The sequence below is a fragment of the Brassica oleracea genome, chromosome C3 (assembly GCF_000695525.1).
Source record: "Brassica oleracea var. oleracea cultivar TO1000 chromosome C3, BOL, whole genome shotgun sequence".
NCBI lineage: Eukaryota > Viridiplantae > Streptophyta > Magnoliopsida > Brassicales > Brassicaceae > Brassica > Brassica oleracea.
Window position 1 is genome coordinate 15,615,528 of NC_027750.1, and position 19,682 is coordinate 15,635,209.

Consider the following 19,682-nt stretch of genomic DNA (forward strand, 5'->3'; position numbering starts at 1 on the left):
TGGTGTTTATATGTGGTTTATATTAGTCTGTATATGATTTTGTAAAGAGAAATAATATATTGAACGTAAATAGAATAAAATTTATTATGACATCAAATAAAACAGAATACAATGTGATTTTGAATGAGAATGATACACATATAATGTTGTCTCTTCCACCTCTTCTCTCAAATGCCGTTAATCTTCATTTCTTTCGCCACAACATTCTCAATTTGGTGTAAGCATTACCTCATTCCCTGCAATCATAGACACTTCAAAATTTGAACAATATATATGTATTGTGCTATATCGTTTGTCACATTTTCTATTCTATAGGCTCATGTAAAATGGAAGTGCATGTTACTTGGAGGTTCAGTTTATGAAAGATTGGGGTTGACATTGGATTAGGGTTTATATTTCCATGTAGGGTTTAATGATTAGTGGCTAGGGTTTAGTTTATGGAAGATTGGAGTTGACATTGGATTAGGATTTATAGTTCTCTGTAGGGTTTAGTGATATTTGATAGGGTTTAGTTTATGTACGATTGGAGTTGATATTGGGGCAAACATTACCACCTTCCATGAAGGCATGACCATATCAACATTTGAAAAATATGTTACGATGATCTTTAGATTGCAACTACATTTTCACCATTTCTATTTTATATACCTCATGTAGAATGGTAATGTATCTTACTAGTATTTTGAAATCTGGGTTTAGTTTATGGAAAATTGGGGTTAACATTGGTTAAGGTTTAGATTTTGATATTTGGGTTTGGGTTCATATTTGAGTTAAAGTTTAGTGATTAGAGTTTAGGGTTTAGGGTTTATTATTTAGAAGGTGAGAAAGTATGGTTGGGTTCAATATTAACCTCTTCCATGAAATCATCGACATTTCATATTTTCACCAATATATTTGTACTATGTTATTTATTTTGTTTTAGGGTTTATGTTTCAGTTTAGAGTTTATATTTGGGTAAGTGTTTAGTGATTCAGGTTAAGGATTTAGCATTTAGAAGGTGAGGGGGTATGTTTGGGGTCAGCATTAACTTATTCCATGCAATTATAGACATTTCATAATTTCACCAATATTTACTATGTTATTTAGGTTTTTCCATTTTATTTGGGTTTTGGTTTTATATTTGGAATTATGATTTATATTTGGTTTGAGATTTATTGATTAGAGTTTAGGGTTTAGTATTTAGGGGTTGAGGTGTGATGGGGATAAGGTTTAGTATATAGGGTTTGGGGTTGGGATATGTTTAATATTACGGTTTGTTAGGTTATAATCTATACTATTTCAGTTATATGGAGTAGAACATTCTGTGTATATGTATGTGACTAATAAAAGTGTAACGTGGATTACTCTTTCTTTCTAATATTTTTAGACAGATTTGACCAAGTATTACATAGACTACGTGGACATACAGAACACATTATTACCGGATAATGGTAAAGAAGAAGGGTATAATCGGATGATTTAGGATGTAAATGTTAGTTTTTACATTATGTCAAAATCATTGTCATTCACCTAATTTGTCTTCTGAATATGATTAATTGGCAAATAAGCCCGAAGAAAAACAGAGAAAAAAAAGAAAAGAAAAAACAGAATTGTAGCCACCGATTATTTAACCCTGGTACTGATGAAAGAGTGGACATATGAGTTTACCACTGCACCAATGAAGATACTCGAAATTTACGGCCGAAATTAATTAATGACACAAATAGCCGCAAGCAGGTGCTTGATCAGCTTCGTCCAAAGGCCGGCACTGTATACAATTCGAATAATCAAATGCTCCTTGCTAAAACACTTATGGTGCTGAGCTGTATGGCCTAATGGGCTGGATCGTTAAAATTAATATAATTCTGGTGGCCCATTTTATAACTTGGAAAACAAACACAACAGTACAACTTAATAATGTTCGGACTTTGAAAATTTATTAATTTATAAAAATTTATTTATTTAGATTTTTTATTTTAAGATATATTTATTCTGAGAAAAGAAAAATATTTGATTTTAGTGCATAGAAATTAATTGTTATTTTTTGAAATTTGACATATATATTACTATTATTATATTATTTAGTGTATATAATATATATTGCATAGAACTTAAATGTGATTTTAGATATAATACTAAATCTCATCAAAAATATATTAAGTGTTAAGGAAATATAAATATAGTTTCATTTTGAATACAAAACAAACAATATAATAATAGGTTCTTACTTATATATATATACTAAGGTCGGCCCGCCCTACGGATGGGATATGCTTTACTTGTGATCTAAATTATTATTTTTTTGTATGATTTTGTGATTTATTTTTTATGTTTGCATTTGCAAGAAATGTATATGATAATGATATTCGTCTTTTAGAAAGTTTTAAGTGAGAGATTTATATGTGATAAGATATATTTTGCTTGTTTACAAGAGTTGTTTCTATCTTCCAAAAAAATTAACTTTATGATACTATATGTTAGTTAAATTTTATCTACTTAATTTCATTATTTGATATATAATGTGTGTTGAATTTGATGATAGTATATAAATGTCTTTTATTTGTAATTAAATGAAAACATCAGAATAGTGAAATTTTAAAAAAGAAAGAAAGATGAATTCATTTTTTAAAAGATTATTTGTTTATGTTTATATAATATATATATAAGTTATGTTATTATTATTTTATCGAGTTAAGTTACATTTTACATATGTCCAATTCAAGACCAGTAAAATTTATTAATTATTGTGTCTATTCATTTGCCGACTATTAATTTATAGACTTTCTACTATATATAGTATTTATTTTTTCATTATTTTGTGTCGATATAATGAATCTCCATGTTATCAGTTAAATATTTTTATTGCCAAACATTATCGATTAAAACAAGAACTTCACTGATTGTACAATTTGTTAACAAAATAAATTTGAAACAGAAGCGAACATATAATGGAGTACGAACCAAAACCATATTGTTTTGTGTTAAAGAGCATCTCCATCTCTCTAATTCTATCAATTGTCAATACAAATAGTACATTTGTATAATGGAGATCTCATATTTTTATAATGGTTATGTAATATTTACATGGACTCATCATATTCTACGCGCGGGAAGTTTCTCTATTATATTTTGCTTAACATTTGTTTTTAGTTTAAATTATTTTATTCTAATTAATGTATGGAATGTTATTTTATAATTTCTTTTAAAAATTTTATCATTCTTTTTTGTTGAACTCGTTTACTGTAAAAGACACAAAGTTAGTTTCGTTAGTTGACTAAATCTTTTAATATAATTGTTGTGATTATCGATGAAAACGTGTCTATATTTATTATGTTTATATATATATGTGACAGTAATTTCACTATTTTTATAACAACTTTCACTAGTTATTTTGTCATTGTTTCTGTAAGTTATATACAATAGAATTTTTTTTTGATATATACTTTTTGTAAAATTGTTTTGTTATTTTACTATAACAAAATTTTTTTTAAGGTAAGTAGCATGAAAACCTAATATCAATTGTTACTACTTAAAAATATAGGTATTTATTTGAATTTTGTATATGCTATCATATTTGGACACCAAACAAAACCATGTTATCTGAATAACTAATTATAATTTTTAATATAAGATTTATTGATTAATTTTTGGTATAAGAATTAACATTGACTTTATTTTATAAGTTATTTCTTATTCTTATAGTAACAATTTTACTATATTTTGTTATTGAATTTAATAAAATATATTTAAATTTGTTACAATTTTTTTTAATTTAATAATTTCTTTTGCTCTAGTTTATTTTTCTATTGAGTGTTCTTTGGTGATGTAATTAACATGAGCTCATCATATACCTATAGTTCAAATAGACAGTCTATATAAGTTCGCTGCAGAAGTATAAATATTCCACGGGTGTTTAGGACCAAATCAAAAACATATAAAAGTTTACATTATAGGACAATGTCTAGTAAACAATTTTCGTCAATGCAAAAAAAAAGATACACATATTGGCCTAATACAATGTAAACAATCAACGTGATCATAAAATAAACATTCTAATAAAACTATATTAAACCAATTCTCTTTCTTTTGCTATCACCGATGTAATGGTCTCGACCTCTGTAGGACGCCACCATGACTTTTGAACAGAGATCACTCCTCCACCATATCTGGAATGTGTCATTATTACATTATATTTCAGTGATTCCACCATCTTCTCAATTTCTCATATCTTTTCCATGTCATCACTTACTATAAATGTTCCTTGTGGTCTAAGAATTCGGTCCACTTCAGCCATTACAAACACCAAGCTGTACCTAAAGGTTTTGTTTACACATCAGATTTTGCATTCATAAATATAAAAAAAGGCAATAGAGATGCATATATGTGAGAGTGCTGTATATATACATACCTCTTCTTCAGTGCAGAGAATAGATGAATCATCATGAAGGTCGTAAGTTTGAGGAAAGTACATTAATCACACAGAGTCTTAGATCACACTGCAAAAAAACCAAGAGATGTTAATTTAAGTCTGACTTTTGTACAGAGGAGAAACGAAACTAAAATTTACATTCATACCATCAATATGTGTTCCAAAATCCACTTTCATAACATCGTCGTATTGAAGTACAGTATTGTCTCCGGAGTTTGGTGTCCAATGAGCAGCAACCCTGGAAGTTAAAAAACCATCACAGATGAACATGGGTACTAAAGAAAAATAGTGAATTGTGGATAGGAAGAGAAAGTTGAAACCAACCAATTCAAAGAGCATCATCCTGTAGGGAAAGCAATACCAGCTTTCAAACCATTCTCTGATATAAGCTTACGAACAGTATCCTCCAATGTCTCGCATATATCAGTCATCAACATTCCAGGCTTCGCTATGCTTCTTACATATTTTCTAACATGAAAAATTATCAAAAAAAATATTAAAAAATTCCAAGAGAAAAAATAATCTGTGGTCATTTAATTTGTTAAAGAGATCAACCTAGCGATGAAATTCTGCAGCCTGGCATACAGAGTTGTATATTGGCTTCTCCAAACGGTCCAAATCTCTCTTCTCTTCAGATGTTGTTCTCCACAAATTGCTACATTACAGAGATCAAGATCCATAGTCTTAAAATCTAATAGGGTTCAACAGAAGCAAAAACAAAAGCTGTATGGACTATATCTACACGCATATTGCATACTAAAACGTATTAAAAATTCCCTTAAAGCTAAATAGAGTTGTATGAAACTTACACGTCCTTATACTGTTGGATTTCACCTTCAGGAAACTCTCCGGATGGAAAAAGCTTCAGTCTGTTGGGTCTTTTTCCTGCAAACATAAGAGAAACCATCACTAAAGCAAACAACAAAAATGGCAAATTGAAAGAAAAGACAGAACGAAAACATTTCTTACTTGCTTTTTACTCTTATTTTTCTTCTTCTTCTTCGTTGAAGTCTCAGTTGAAAGAACAAAAGAAACATGCAATATATTAATCAATCAACAATGAATCTTTCTGGACCTGAATCTGGACAACACAACTTTCTTCCGGCAACATGAACTCTGGTTCACTGTTTGTTGATCTCTTTTAACCGGGTGATCTGTTTGGGAAGAATCCCAAAGGTTGACCTGCAACAAACACAACTTCGTCATGCCTCTTTTAACCGGGTGATCTTTTTGGGAAGAATCACTTGCGTCGTCGCAGGAAGCGGAGAGACAACCTTCGTTTCTTGTCTGCAGCCGTATTAGGGTTAGAGGCCCCATCAATTATATCGGGCCGGACACAGTTTAAATTTCACAGCCCAGATACACAACACGCGTACAAAGCCCACGACAGTATAGAATAAATGAAACGACGCGTTTTGCATACCCGGACACATGGCGGCTTCTGGATGCGCGACTTTCCTACGTGGCAGATGACGTAGAGGTCTGTGAGAGAAGCAAAAATTTCTTTATATAATTAGATATATATTATATATATATATATATATATATATATATATATATATATATATATTAATTTATAATTTTAATGCGACCATATTTTTACATCGAATTTTCTAAAAAAAATATTATCTTATTATTTTATATATGTCAAATTTTGAACATGTCCAAGTTGGGACCGGTAAAATTGGGACCGACAAAATTTATTAATTTATTGAGTATTAATTTATAGAGGTTCTACCGTATTTGTTTTCGGGAGATTTCACCTCTAAAACTGAAACATTTTACTCGGGTTTAAACTTTAAAGTTTAAACTAACCTAATTTCTTCTAATCATTCATTTGAGCAATTAATCGTGTTATACAATCAGTAGACAATTAAACCCTAATATATTTTTCTCAAAAGCACACAGTTAGAACTTGCGTGTTTGTTGAGAAAACATTCGGTTCCAGCCAACAGTTGCTCACCGGCCTGTTGACTAGTAACTTTTAGAATTTTACTTCTCTACCTTCAAATCTCCAAGGGGGAAAAAAAAATTACCAGTCACAATGAAATTGCAAACCACACAATGAAATTGCAATTGATGATCTACTTGTAATAGCCATATAGTAAACGCGCGTAGTTACTAATATAAAAGCCATATAAAGGTAGAAATCTTTTGTCCTAAATAATGCTAATTTCGGGGGAAAGTTCCTAATAACTGTGAAGCTAACCACGAGGAGGAGAAAAATGATAAGATGAAACAACTTCTTTGGTGGATGTAAATCTCATGGTGGTGCTTCTCTCTCAACTTTGTACGAAGAATAAGATGATAAGAATTTAGAGAAAGAGAGAAGAGATCATGTTGCACATGAGACTCATGAATCCAGAGCACGTGCAAACAAGAGGTTTATGAAGGAAACAAAGCTAATGGAGAAAAGGAAAAGCGTGCTTCAACCCATGGCTAAGGATTTCAGGTGAAATAACTTGTTTAGATTATTGTACCTCCTTTAATTTGTTCATGTTCATCATACTATTTTTAGGTACATAATGCACAGGCATTCCAGGAGAATGTGAAGCGCATGATTGCCCTAGAAGTTGAAAACAATATCATCATATTTTTATTGCAGACAAAATTTTGTTATCGATCGTATAATGTAAAGCTGGATAGAAAGGTGGAGATAAAAATTCCTGTTAATGTAAAAATTCTTAAGCAAGTTTCACTTTGTAAAGAAAATATATGATCTCGTATCGCCATGCAAGTTCTTGTGATTAAAAATGTAAAGACTCTCTCCCAAACTCCCAAGTCCCAACGCTATATTTTAGTATAGTTAAACATTTCAGTGGTAGCTAAACTTTTGAGTAATAATATATTTTCAATGAAATTAAGAAAATCATAAAAGCATAAATTTCACTAAAATGTAAGAATTCAGAGCTTATAAATATAATCTTACATTTTAAAAAACAACTTACCAATAACCCCTAGGTATTGTTGAAAATATCTCCATGCATGAACCAGCCTAGTTATACAATATCATGGGCGCAAAAAGCAAAACCAAACAAACCTTTAGTTTCGACATAAAATTAGGCCGAAACTTGGCGACGTCGATTACATTTACTTTCTCTATGGTCGGTAGGTGTCCAGTGTCCTAATAATATGTAACCCATGATTAACAGCCAGTCACATCTACCTAATCTCCCTTAATCAATCATTGTTAAATAAAAAGTTGACGTCCACAACCTAATCCACAATCCCTTTAGCTTTTTATATTTTCTATCTCACAAAATGAGACAATTTAGGTATGTTCACTCAGAATTAATTAATAAATAATGCCCACATGAAAATGTTTAAATGTCGGATTGGGCAGTTCAGCACTGGCCTTGCTCGGAATAAAACTGAAACTCGCCAGACAAGTCTTAACTAAAACTTTCATGGCTAATTTAATTCGGTCGGTTGAATATTCCACAGTATCCTGAACATTAAAATACATGGCATGTCGACATATCATATTAATATATACAACACGTGTAAATGTAATGGTAGAGTTTCGAAAATATGCTAGCGTTATGAAAATTTTAATTTGTTGAGCAGAGTGTTAAAAATCTTTAAAATTTTCGGCTAGCCGTCAAATGAATAAGATGTTCACACGATAGGTCTTTCATCGACATAAAGAGGATGACTTGAAAACAAACAAAAATTCAACTTAAAAAAAAAATCTTTTTCAAAAAAAAAGAAAAACAAACAAACAAACAAAAATTCATGATCATAAGCGATAGTAAACAAAAAGTGGCCGGAAACGGAATTGCGTAATACATGAGGGCCGTTTTCGCAAAACCCTTTTTGGTCACTGTGCAAAAAGAAGTTTGGGTTTGACACTAGTGAGTATAATGACTCGGTCTCCACTATTATGACATTATACTTTATCCGTTTGATATATCCTTTCGGAAAATATTACGTAAAAGAGCATCTCCGAACAAAATTATATAACTTCAGATATAAAATTTTTTGCTCTCCAAAAAAGATTTCAGATTTAGAGTTTTAAATAATGAAACTTCAAATTAGAGTCATGACCCGGCCTCCACTATTACGACATTATACTTTATCTGTATGATATATCCTTTTGGAAAATATTATATATAAGAGCATCTCTAAAAGAAACTCTATAACTTCAAATATAAATTTTTTTGCTCTCCAAAAAGAAGTTTCAAAACTTCAAATTTGGAGTTTTGAAGAGTGAAACTTCATATTTGAAGTTTCATCTTTTTATTTGTATTTTGGTCCTTATAATTAATTACACATCACATTTATGATTCTTAAATATTTTTTCATTTATCGTATTAATCTTTAATACTTTTGTATATCATAAATTTTTCAAATTTATTTTTATGAACCCAAATTTTACACATAAAATTAGATCAAAGTTTAAAACAAGATTTATAGTAGTTTAAAACTAGAATTAGACAGCAAGAATATTACAAAAGAAAGTTCATAATATTTTTTTAAAAAAGATAGATGAAAACATAATTATGACACAAATTTAAATATTATAACAACACTAATAGTCTAGTAAATTTGCTCCGGAACTTCTAAAATATTGTCCAAACAAATTTTGTATAACCGAAGATGGAACATTACGGAAATAATTTTATGGAATAATGTGGTATTTTGCTTGTAGTTTAATATTTAATTATGTATTTCGATTTATGATTGTATATTTTATTGTAAAATTTTATTCATTAATATTGCTGTTATATTTTTACATATGTGCTAGTTATTTATAAAAGTTTTATGTATTTATATTAATTATGACAAATATAAGGACTATAGCGTAAATTATAAATAATTTTGAAGTTCGATTTGAAGTTTTTATTTTGGAGAAGAACACATTGAGACTTCAAATATAAATTTTTCAAACTCTAAAATAGAGAGTTCTTTCGGAGATGCTCTAAATGAGTCATCCCTTTGATAAAAAAAAAAGTCATCCCCTAGACATTATTAACAAAGTGATTTTGACACATGTTTTCTCTATAATCAAATTCACTAAACAAATGTGACATGACATAGTAAAAATGATGACATGACTACGGCTAAATGTGACATGAACAATTATATTTAATGTTTATTCATATTTTTGGTAACTTTTTTATAATATAGTGGTAAATTATACATCATTATTAAAGTAAATCTATTCAAATATGACATTAAGTAATATAAAAATAGAAATCTAGTAATATTTTACAAATTTTGGAATATTATTTTTATAGTTATAAAATTTTATTACTAAAAAGGTTTTCAATTATTTTTACAATTTAAAAAAAAAATTATAAATTTTTAATCATAATATCACTAGTTTATTTTATATATCTACAAATTTTAGAAATACTATTTAGTTTTACTTTTTTTTTAATTATACAATTTCTATATCAATTTTCTTTTATTGATTTATACAAGTTGGTTAAATATATTTTATCCAAAAGAAATAGATTAAAAATCCATCTAAAATTATAATTTCAAATATATACATATATTTTCTTAAATATAATTTAAAATAAACAAAGTTATATATTTTATCTTAATTTTATGTCGAATAAATAGAAAATTAGATAAAATATGGGTACGAAAATAATTAAATTTAAAATAATAATAAAATTTTATTTTAAATATAATTTGAATTTAAAATTCTATTACTGCACATGGTGCAGGAAAATACCTACTATACTCATATAACTATATATGTAGATGGTACACTACAAAAAAATAGAGATATTGTTACTAAATTTTGGTATTAATATTATTCGTCACAAATCTATGACCGTATTGATACTATATTGCAACTGTGATTTTATGTCACAAATAGGTAGTTTTTTGGTCACAATATTATGACTATTTAAATTGTAATAACCTCAAGTATAATTTAAACGTTAATAATCAAATCATTTTAAAAATTTCACACGTTATAATATAACCTCTTAACAGCAGGCTTAGCTTTCTAAAAGAGATATTGTAATTTTTATATCATAAGAACATCTTCAACCGCACTTCATATTTTACTCTAAAATAGAGTGTAAAATCGAGTAATGAACAAAAATAAAAAGTTTACTCTACAAATAGAGTAATGTTTTTTGTTCATCGCTCATTTCTCCACTCCATTTCGAAGTAAACTATAGAATGGGTTGGAGATGCCCTAAAACAACAGTGTTTCAAGAAGAATATAAAACAAAGAAGTTTATGAAAGTTTACACCCAATATAACTACACTGAGCCCATATATATAATCAAGTTTGCATATAAAAAATAACAATGACGCTTTGTTTACTCTTTATATCTAAAACCATTTATAGGGTTAACAATCCTTTCGCGTCGGTCTAAATAATTTTTTGGTATGATGGATGTTATTGATTCGCTTCTGTTTTTTCAATATGGAACTATAATTTCAAATAAACATAAAATAAGGGAATTTTATTAGATAATAGAATCTGAATTGGCAATATAAAGGAATAACAACAAAGTGGAACTGCATAATAGAAATTTAAATAGTACTAAACATAGTAATGTTTTCCACATTTGTGACAAATTCCTTTCGAGTTCTTATCAGTAGCACCCGTTTTTTTTAATTGTGTGTTCGTGTTTGCATTTAATTTCACATGCCGAATGGAACACGATTGATAAGTTTCTTTTTAGATCTTCCAACTTTATGGAATGCAAATTCCTAAACTCTAAATCCTAAACGTCAACATACACAAAACATAATCATACTTCTTAGAACATGTAACTTTGAAATTGGAATTACATATTGTGTAATAAATCATAGAACATGTAACTTTGAAATTGGAATAATATATTATGTAAATTTGTGTGACAAACCATATCATATGTGCTTAAACCATATAACATGCATCATTTGTATATATAATAAGGTTTAAAAGAAATGATATGTTAAACTGATTATAAATATGAGGATACAGACCGAGCGAAGTTTGATTAGTATAACCAGAGCGTAGTTTGATGAGTATAATCAAAGAGTAGCACCAAAACCGAGATTAATAAATAGGTAATTAAAAACGGTTTATGGAAGAAAGTCTCGCGTAAACCATGTCAACAATGTTAATGATTAATGTCATGTCAACCATTGTGAAATAAGTGAATCACTATTGTGAATTAGTGAGTAAATCAAATTATAACGTTTTCACTTAATCGTGTTCTCAAATAATAGTATGATATCTGAATATATATATATATATATATATATATAACATTTTTGTAAAATTTTAAGGAAACTTTTTTGAATTTTATAGATATTGCACATATTTAAATACGCATATAAGTCAATCAAAAATATATCATATATATTTAGAAAGATCCTACTAAATATACATAACATATAAGTGACATTCAAAAAGTCGAATTAGAGGTTACGAAGACATTTTTGAATTTGAGATTTTTTTTTACAATTGCATGACGTTCCTAATTTAAAAAAAAAGGTGTTTTCCAAAAAAATCCAGAAAAATGAATATTTGAAGGAAAAAAAATTGATTGAATTTTTTTTTTTCTATTTTTTCTATTTATTTATTTCATATATTTAATAAATAATTTAAAAATATATAAATAAGTATACAGTTGTTATTTACCCCTTAAATAAAATTTAGTTTGGTCAGTTTAATATTTGAGAGAACAAAAAAACCAAAAAAGAGGTTGAGATTTGGCCTAAAAATAATTGGTACGTATATTAAGTCTATGACTATGTAGATTCATATATCAAATTATTTAATGATTTAATCATAACAATGGATTATATATAAGTCTTCTGGGATTTTCAACTTCTGTTATATGGATTAGAACAAAAATCTGGTCGAAGAAGAAAAAGAAATTGAAATCCCCGTCGGCGAGAATTAGCGCGACTCCGGATCAATAGGCTTTCACTGATCCATCGCCTTCACAATAAAAATAAAAAAACATTTTGGGTTTAGTCGTCTCTATAAATTCACAGCATTCCTTCTTTCTAAAATCACTCAAAAGTCTTTCTCACTCATTAATCTTTTCTCTCTCTTTTTTTTTTTTGCTAAGTCAATCTTTTCTCTCTCTCTCTTCCACGAAACTGCACAGCTCGCAGCAACAACATCAGGTACTCACTCTCTTCATCGGGAATCTTATATTGTACGTATCCGAGTTTCTGATGATCGGTTTAAAAAGTACAGAAGAATCTGATTACTCCGTGTCCAACCTCGTTGACTTTTCACACTCTCTCTCCTCTTTTCTTCAGACAAGATTTTTAAGTCTTCCATCTCTTTACTTTAGATTCCGTCTTGGGGTCTGAATCTGATTATAACCTCTAGAAAACTATTGGGTTCCTCGCAAAACGGTCGGTTCATGATTCCGTCGGTTCTAAACTATAAAAGTTTTCCCCAGAAACTTGTCAGAAAAAATAATGTTTTTTTTTTCATTTCTAAACTTTCCCTTTCTGGATGCTCAGATACATAAAGAGCTTAAAGCTTCTTTTTTTGAACTTTGCTTAAAGTTTCTTCTTTCATTATATTATTACTCTAGATATCTCTGCAAATCTGTCAGAATCTCTGCCGTCTTTTGCTAAATACTATGAGAATCTAATACGCTTTGTCTCCAGCTACTTTTATAAAACTATTGCCACTTTTTTTTTTTCTGAACTCAGGATGTTGGAGAAAAAGGTTGAGAATTTCAACATGAACAGAGTCATCGACGAGTTCGAGGAAATGACAAGAAACGCTGACCAAGTCCAGAAACAAACCCTCAAAGAGATTCTACACAAGAACAAATCCGCCATCTACTTACAAAACTTTGGTATCAATGGAAACACAACTGACCCAGAAGCTTTCAAAGCATTGGTTCCATTAGTCACTGATCTTGATTTAGAGCCTTACATCAAAAGAATGGTGGACGGTGACACTTCTCCTATTCTCACAGCCCTTCCCGTTCCAGCCATCTCCTTAAGGTTTCCCTTTGACATAAGAACATCCCTTCTGCCTTCTAAATATGAATGATTATATGTTCCTCAGAGATTTTGTGTGTTTCTCTGTTGTGATCAACAGCTCTGGAACTAGTCAAGGCCGTCCTAAGTTTATTCCTTTCACTGATGAGTTAATGGAGAACACATTACAACTCTTTCGCACTGCTTTTGCCTTCAGAAACAGGTACACTTTCCTCTGTTCCATTCATTTACACATGAACATAGCTAAACAACTACTAACTCAGTTCCTTACAAAAATATTTTTCTGTTTCGCGTCACTTTGACATTTTTCAGAGAAATTAAAAAAATTGTGTAATAGACTAATATATCGTTATTTAATATATGATTAATTAAGTGAAAAAATAAGTTAAATAAAAGTTTCTTGGTTATCAAAAGGGTAAAAAGTAAATTAAATGTACAAAGTTAGATTAAAATTGTAGAATGACATTTATTATGAAACATATGTAGTAGATTTTATAGTGTTTTTACATATATTAAGAAAACTAATTAAATCACTATTATAAATGCATCATATTTTGTAATTATCTGTTTTTAATAGCTTTTAACCAGTAAAAATTTAAAAAGTTCAGTTAAGTTTTCTGAAGCATAGAAAACATAAAAAAATCTATAGAAACAATTTTTTTTCTAAAAACATCCATCTTTAAAGTAACAGAGGGAGGACTAAGTGTGTCTGTGTGTGCTTTCTTTAAAACATGGTTGATGTTTCATTTATACAGAGACTTCCCAATTGATGACAACGGGAGAGCTTTGCAGTTTATCTTCAGCAGCAAGCAATACATATCAAAGGGAGGTGTCCCTGTCGGAACAGCAACCACAAACGTTTACCGTAACCCTAACTTCAAAGCAGGGATGAAGGCTATACAGTCCCTTTGTTGTAGTCCTGACGAAGTCATCTTCAGTCCTGATGTCCATCAAGCCTTGTATTGCCATCTCTTATCCGGAATCCTCTTCAGAGACCAAGTGCAATACGTCTTTGCCTCCTTCGCTCACGGTCTTGTCCACGCGTTTAGAACCTTTGAACAGCTTTGGGAAGAGGTCGTTACCGATATAGAAGACGGCGTCTTGAGCAGCCGTATCACCGTCCCATCGGTACGTACCGCAATGGCCAAGCTCCTCAGTGGTCCTAACCCTGAGCTAGCGGAGACTATACGAACCAAGTGTATGAGTTTGAGCAACTGGTACGGGTTGATCCCCGCGCTGTTCCTGAACGCGAAGTATGTTTATGGGATCATGACTGGCTCCATGGAGCCGTATGTGAAGAAGCTGAGACATTACGCTGGTGAGCTACCTCTTGTGAGTCATGACTACGGTAGCTCCGAAGGATGGATTGCTGCTAACGTTAAACCGAGATTGTCTCCAGAGGAAGCTACGTTTGCTGTTGTTCCGAATCTTGGTTACTTCGAGTTTCTCCCTGTGTCTGAAACAGGGGAAACAGAGCAGGAACCACCGGTTGGTTTAACTGAAGTCAAGATAGGACAAGAGTACGAGGTTGTCATCACAAACTACGCAGGTCTGTATCGATACCGGCTTGGTGACGTGGTAAAGATCGTTGGTTTCTACAACAAGACTCCTCAACTCAAGTTCATATGCAGGAGAAACTTGATACTCTCCATCAACATCGACAAGAACACAGAAAGAGACCTTCAGATGTCTGTTGAATCGGCAGCAAAGAGACTCGCAGAAGAAAAGATTGAAGTCATCGACTTCTCAAGCCATGTTGACGTCTCGACAGAGCCAGGACATTACGTTATATACTGGGAGATTTCAGGCGAAACAGAGGATGATGTTCTTCAAGATTGTTGCAACTGTCTAGATAAAGGGTTTATTGATGCTGGCTATATGAGTTCGAGGAAGTGCAAGACTATTGGAGCTTTGGAGCTGAGAGTTGTCGAGAGGGGGACTTTCAGGAAGGTTCAAGAACATTTTCTTGGGCTTGGTTCATCGGCTGGACAGTTTAAGATGCCGAGATGTGTGAAGCCAAATAATGTTAAGGTTCTGCAGATTCTGTGTGACAATGTGGTGAGTAGGTTCTTTAGCACAGCTTTTGAATGAAGCTGTGAAATCAAGAAAAAGGTGGGTTTATTGTCTTTATTGTCTTTATTGTCAAATAGTTATAGTTACTTTTGTTATTTAATTCAGCATAAAGAGAAAATCTTTTTTAAATTTATCAATGTGTTCAACAAGAAAATTATAAATCGAAGAAATATGTGTCGCAGTTGGTTTACTTTGCAATGCAATCAATGTTTTGGGCGAAAACTAGATTCTTGATGTGACATATATCTTCAAGAAAGTAGGAAATCAAGATTCGGATTTGATTGTAGATACGGAAGCTAAATACGGATAATCGAATAGATATGACCTGAACCGAAATGAACATTTATAAAAATACGGATTCAAGAACATAATCACTTTTCTTATCAATATCTGATGTCATAATCAGGGAGAAGTACCAACAATCATTTAAATGACAGAGTCAGTGGTGTGAGTTTGTCTCAGCAGCTATACGTGATTATGACATCTTTGGTGGGGACCTAGTAATAAGTGGACTGGACTAACACTGGTGTAAAGCTTTTTTTTTCAACAAATGTTTTTTTTAACAAAGTAACTTTTCATAATTTATAACTCTCTAAGAGCATTATCGGTAAGCTGTCATCTAATATCTCATCATTTAATTAAATGAAATTATAAGAAAATAGGAGAGAGATAAGTGAGAAGTTCTCGTATCAAAACTTTTGAGATACTTGTTAGCCCATCTCCAGTGGAGAGAGAGATAACTTGTTTTTTTTAACTCTATTTTTTACTCTAAAATTTTTATTTTGAATTTAAATTTAAATTTGTTCTAATGATATTTTATTTTAGAGTAGAAAATAAAGTGATGAACAAAAAAACAAGTTATTTTATATTTGAAATAAATTTATTTTTTACTATATTATAGAATGAGAAATATAGTACCATTGAAATATTTTTACTGTAAACTCTATTTTAAAGTAAAAAATGAACCGGGGTTAGATATGCCCTTAGAACTTTAAATTTCATGCGACACCCATCGGTTAATTTACTTGATATAAAGAAGATGAAAAGTAAATGTATAATTAAAATATTAGTATTTTTAGTTTTTTAGAAAATAGATTTCTAATGATTGGAAGTGCTCCGAGGTATGTTTTTTAACCTATCTTACAAGAATCATATAAAACATGCATGGTCATAGTGACAAGTTGGTAGCAAGAAAGATGATGTAGCTCCTTTTTATTGGACAACGTACCACGCACACAGGTTCATTGCATGCCAGTTTTTTCACACCCAAGTCTTTACTCTCTTTTTTTGTCATCTTCGAACTAGTATTAATCACCAAATTAAAGGTCATTACAATCAACGTTTACAACCCATTCCCTTGGGTCCTAGTGAACTTAGTGTTACTAAAGTCTTCACTCTTAATTGCATTAAGTTTTCACCAACTGATTATAATTAATATTATAACGTACCATATCCTACTTTTAGAAAAACAAGTACTAGTATATAAATATATAGAAAGGTCAATAGTGGAATATGGCGTAATGGAATGTTATAATTTTTAAACAAGTACAAAAGGAAAATGATAGCTGGAAATTAGTGTAACATACTAACAGTGACAAATTGAACAACCACAGACATTGTTAGGCTGAGTAGTGAATTTGGTATAAAGTAAATACATGAACATTAATAGCTAATAAATACTACTCTTTCCGTTTCTAAAAGATCTATATTCTAAAGAAAACTTTTGTTTAAAAAAAATACATATTTTATTTTTCCAATACAATTTTTGTCAACTAATAATGAAAAATTGTGTAGTTCAAAAACATTAATTGCATTTCTTAAAATCTTATTGGTTTAAAAATATAGAAAATGTAAAATTACAAAAAACTATACATTTATAGTTAAGTTTTAATATGTTTTATTAAAAATATAAAAATTCTAAAACATTGTAGATCTTTTAGGAACGGAGAGAATGTATTTCACTGATTTATACTAAAAATAGAATCTCCTCACAATTTATTACTACATAAAAAAAAATATTCAACACACAATATCTTATCTGGCCAGCTCAGTTTTTTCATTCCCTATATAACAACAAACTTAGACCGAGAGACAAAGCTAAGAAAAAGAAGAAAGTGTTAGAAATCAAACATAGAGATGCTCTTCAGTCTTTCAGTTATGGCAAATGCAAGACTCCATGGAAATTACAACTCACAAGACACAGTGTTCCAAGAGACGATAAGTGATGGTTGTGATCACAGAGTCTGGGACTGTGAGAGTCCTCTCTACGATTCTTACGAGCTCGTCTCTTTTGCTCACATAATCGAACGCAAACTATTGCCTTTCTCTCCACTCACTCGGCCGTCTAGTGTGAGTCTGCGAGCTCTGATGGATAAAGATAAAGACGACTATTCCTCTGTTTCCGAGACGACCACAAGATGTGTTCAACGGAGGAAAAAAAGGTGGAATAGAACAAAGAAGAATGACGAAACAAAGGAAGATATCAAGAAGAAGAAGAGGAAGATATCTTCTTGTATTTTATGGTGCAAATCGTCTTACAAGAACTTGTTTTTGTAAATATGTAACCAAGTATTTTATTTTTCTTGAAGCTATTAAATCTGATGAAAAAATGTTACTAAGGTTCACTTGAAAAATGTGTTATTTATGATTCTTTTTGGATGGTAAGAATATTTTCTAGTCTCTCTGCAATTGCTTCTCAGACGTGTACTAAAGTTGGCGATTGGTGACTTATTTTCTTAACAGCCTTCCACTGAGGTAGAGATCTAGATAGTCTTGTAAGACTCACCCCAGCCTAAGCTATGACAAAGCTTATAAAGAACAAATATTTTGCCTTACCTTTCAAAGCTCATGTATCTGAGTTTGATGCTAAAACGTGGGAAGTTCATGAACCTCCCACGTTGTTGTTTATTCACTGAACATCCGTATTAGATTAGATTATCCTAGCAAAATAAGTTAAAAATGATGTTCTTACTCTACAGAGCCTTATGATGAATGAATGAATGAATGAGAATGCGCAAAATGAAATATAATTATTGTGAATAAGAATCCAAAACACCAAAAGAGATGTGCATATTTGAAAAAGCTTCCAAAATCATTAATTATTGAGCTTACACTGCATGAACTAAATATTTCAACTCACACACTAGACAGTTTATTTGTAGCATCTTCTTCCCATCTTTTCCCTCTTCACTTGTTTGATGAGACATTCTTCTTTTGTTCCCCTTTGGTAACCTGATTATGAAACATCAAAAGTTGACTCAAAATTAAATCTTTGGATCAATGGTACCAAAAGATAAAGAAAGAAGCTTGACATCACGTATGAATGTTAAAAAATCAAAACTTTAGAGCTTCTAGATCCAAACCAAACAAAGGGATCACTGATCCACCAACTAAGCCTAAGCAGAAGAGAAAGTTTCAATCAAAGGACGTTCCTTTCACGCCTCTACGTACTAGTCAGAGGAGAAGCGCAGCACATGATTATTTGCGAGTAATCAAATTCAATAAGGAACTAATCAGACAAACAAAGATATAGATCTAACGATCCAATTTGAAGAGAATCAACTTACGTTCTGTACGAGGATGCCAACGGCGACGGCAGCAACTACGGCTCCGCCGAGTATAACCGGTGGTCCGGAAAGCAGACTCCACTTTCGGTAGATCATCTTCTTCCTCCTTTTACTTATTCCTCGGAACTTTTTTGTTGTGGTCTTCGCCGGCCAGGATTCTTCAGATGAAATCGACTCAAGTCTCTCTGTTCGGTATTGTGCTCTTAAATTGTTATTGGGCTGTTAAGTTGTTATTGGGCTTCGTTTTGTACTCAAGGCCCATTACTCATCGGTTCCCTTTTTACCAAAAGTTGTAACGAAGCACTGATTTGAAACCTCAGATAATGCGCCGGTTCATGTATTTTATTTTTTTTTTAAATTTAAAATTTATTTTATCGTCTTAGTAAATTTTTTTTTTTTTCAAAAATATGTAGATGAAAATATGTTAAAAGAAAATAATATTTTTTGGATTTATTTGGTAGTGGTTAACGAATATGTTTTATGATTTGAGTAGTGAAATATATGTTTTCTTTAGACAACATACATACATATACTGTTAAGTACCATATGGACTGTATATAAAAGGAACGACATTTAAAATTTTATTTTAGAGAATAATATTAATTTAAAGGTGTGAAGCAAAACGTAATTAAGTTGCATCTGTGTTATTTGATTTTTGGTGAGAAACTAATTCTAGCAATGAAACATATCATGGAATG

At 30.7% G+C, this 19,682-nt stretch overlaps 2 protein-coding genes and 2 long non-coding RNA genes across 5 annotated transcripts; 2 read left to right on the top strand and 2 right to left on the bottom strand.

The window, feature by feature from the left end:
- Nucleotides 1-3,913: 3,913 nt before the first annotated feature.
- On the bottom strand, nucleotides 3,914-5,688 carry LOC106333031. Of its 2 annotated transcripts, XR_001268264.1 has the most exons (8): nucleotides 5,378-5,688; nucleotides 5,218-5,293; nucleotides 4,964-5,063; nucleotides 4,733-4,876; nucleotides 4,555-4,646; nucleotides 4,388-4,475; nucleotides 4,229-4,292; nucleotides 3,914-4,145 (listed from the first exon to the last, which is right to left on the bottom strand). It is a non-coding gene; the product is annotated as an uncharacterized LOC106333031 (long non-coding RNA). The 2 variants fall into 2 exon arrangements; XR_001268263.1 differs by having other exon boundaries at nucleotides 3,915-4,292.
- Nucleotides 5,689-12,210: 6,522 nt separating this feature from the next.
- Nucleotides 12,211-15,608, top strand: LOC106327971 (jasmonic acid-amido synthetase JAR1-like). The gene is made up of 4 exons (XM_013766305.1): nucleotides 12,211-12,505; nucleotides 13,049-13,348; nucleotides 13,446-13,547; nucleotides 14,101-15,608. The coding sequence occupies exons 2-4, from the start codon at nucleotides 13,050-13,052 to the stop codon at nucleotides 15,434-15,436; spliced, it is 1,737 nt and encodes a 578-aa protein (XP_013621759.1). The 5' UTR covers nucleotides 12,211-12,505; nucleotide 13,049; the 3' UTR covers nucleotides 15,437-15,608.
- Nucleotides 15,609-17,575: 1,967 nt separating this feature from the next.
- LOC106329974 lies at nucleotides 17,576-17,974 on the top strand. Its single transcript, XM_013768558.1, has one exon. The coding sequence runs from the start codon at nucleotides 17,576-17,578 to the stop codon at nucleotides 17,972-17,974; it is 399 nt and encodes a 132-aa protein (XP_013624012.1).
- A 452-nt stretch (nucleotides 17,975-18,426) lies between these two features.
- LOC106332788 lies at nucleotides 18,427-19,195 on the bottom strand. The gene is made up of 2 exons (XR_001268178.1): nucleotides 18,985-19,195; nucleotides 18,427-18,649 (listed from the first exon to the last, which is right to left on the bottom strand). It is a non-coding gene; the product is annotated as an uncharacterized LOC106332788 (long non-coding RNA).
- Between the last annotated feature and the right edge of the window lie 487 nt (nucleotides 19,196-19,682).

What these genes read in the sequence shown, in the direction of transcription:
- LOC106327971 (XM_013766305.1), top strand. Translation starts at nt 13,050, where the DNA reads ATGTTGGAGAAAAAGGTTGAGAATTTCAACATGAACAGAGTCATCGAC. An exon ending in GTTCCAGCCATCTCCTTAAG is followed by an intron (nt 13,349 to 13,445) that starts GTTTCCCTTTGA and finishes TGTGATCAACAG; the next exon opens with CTCTGGAACTAGTCAAGGCC. An exon ending in GCTTTTGCCTTCAGAAACAG is followed by an intron (nt 13,548 to 14,100) that starts GTACACTTTCCT and finishes TCATTTATACAG; the next exon opens with AGACTTCCCAATTGATGACA.
- LOC106329974 (XM_013768558.1), top strand. Translation starts at nt 17,576, where the DNA reads ATGGCAAATGCAAGACTCCATGGAAATTACAACTCACAAGACACAGTG.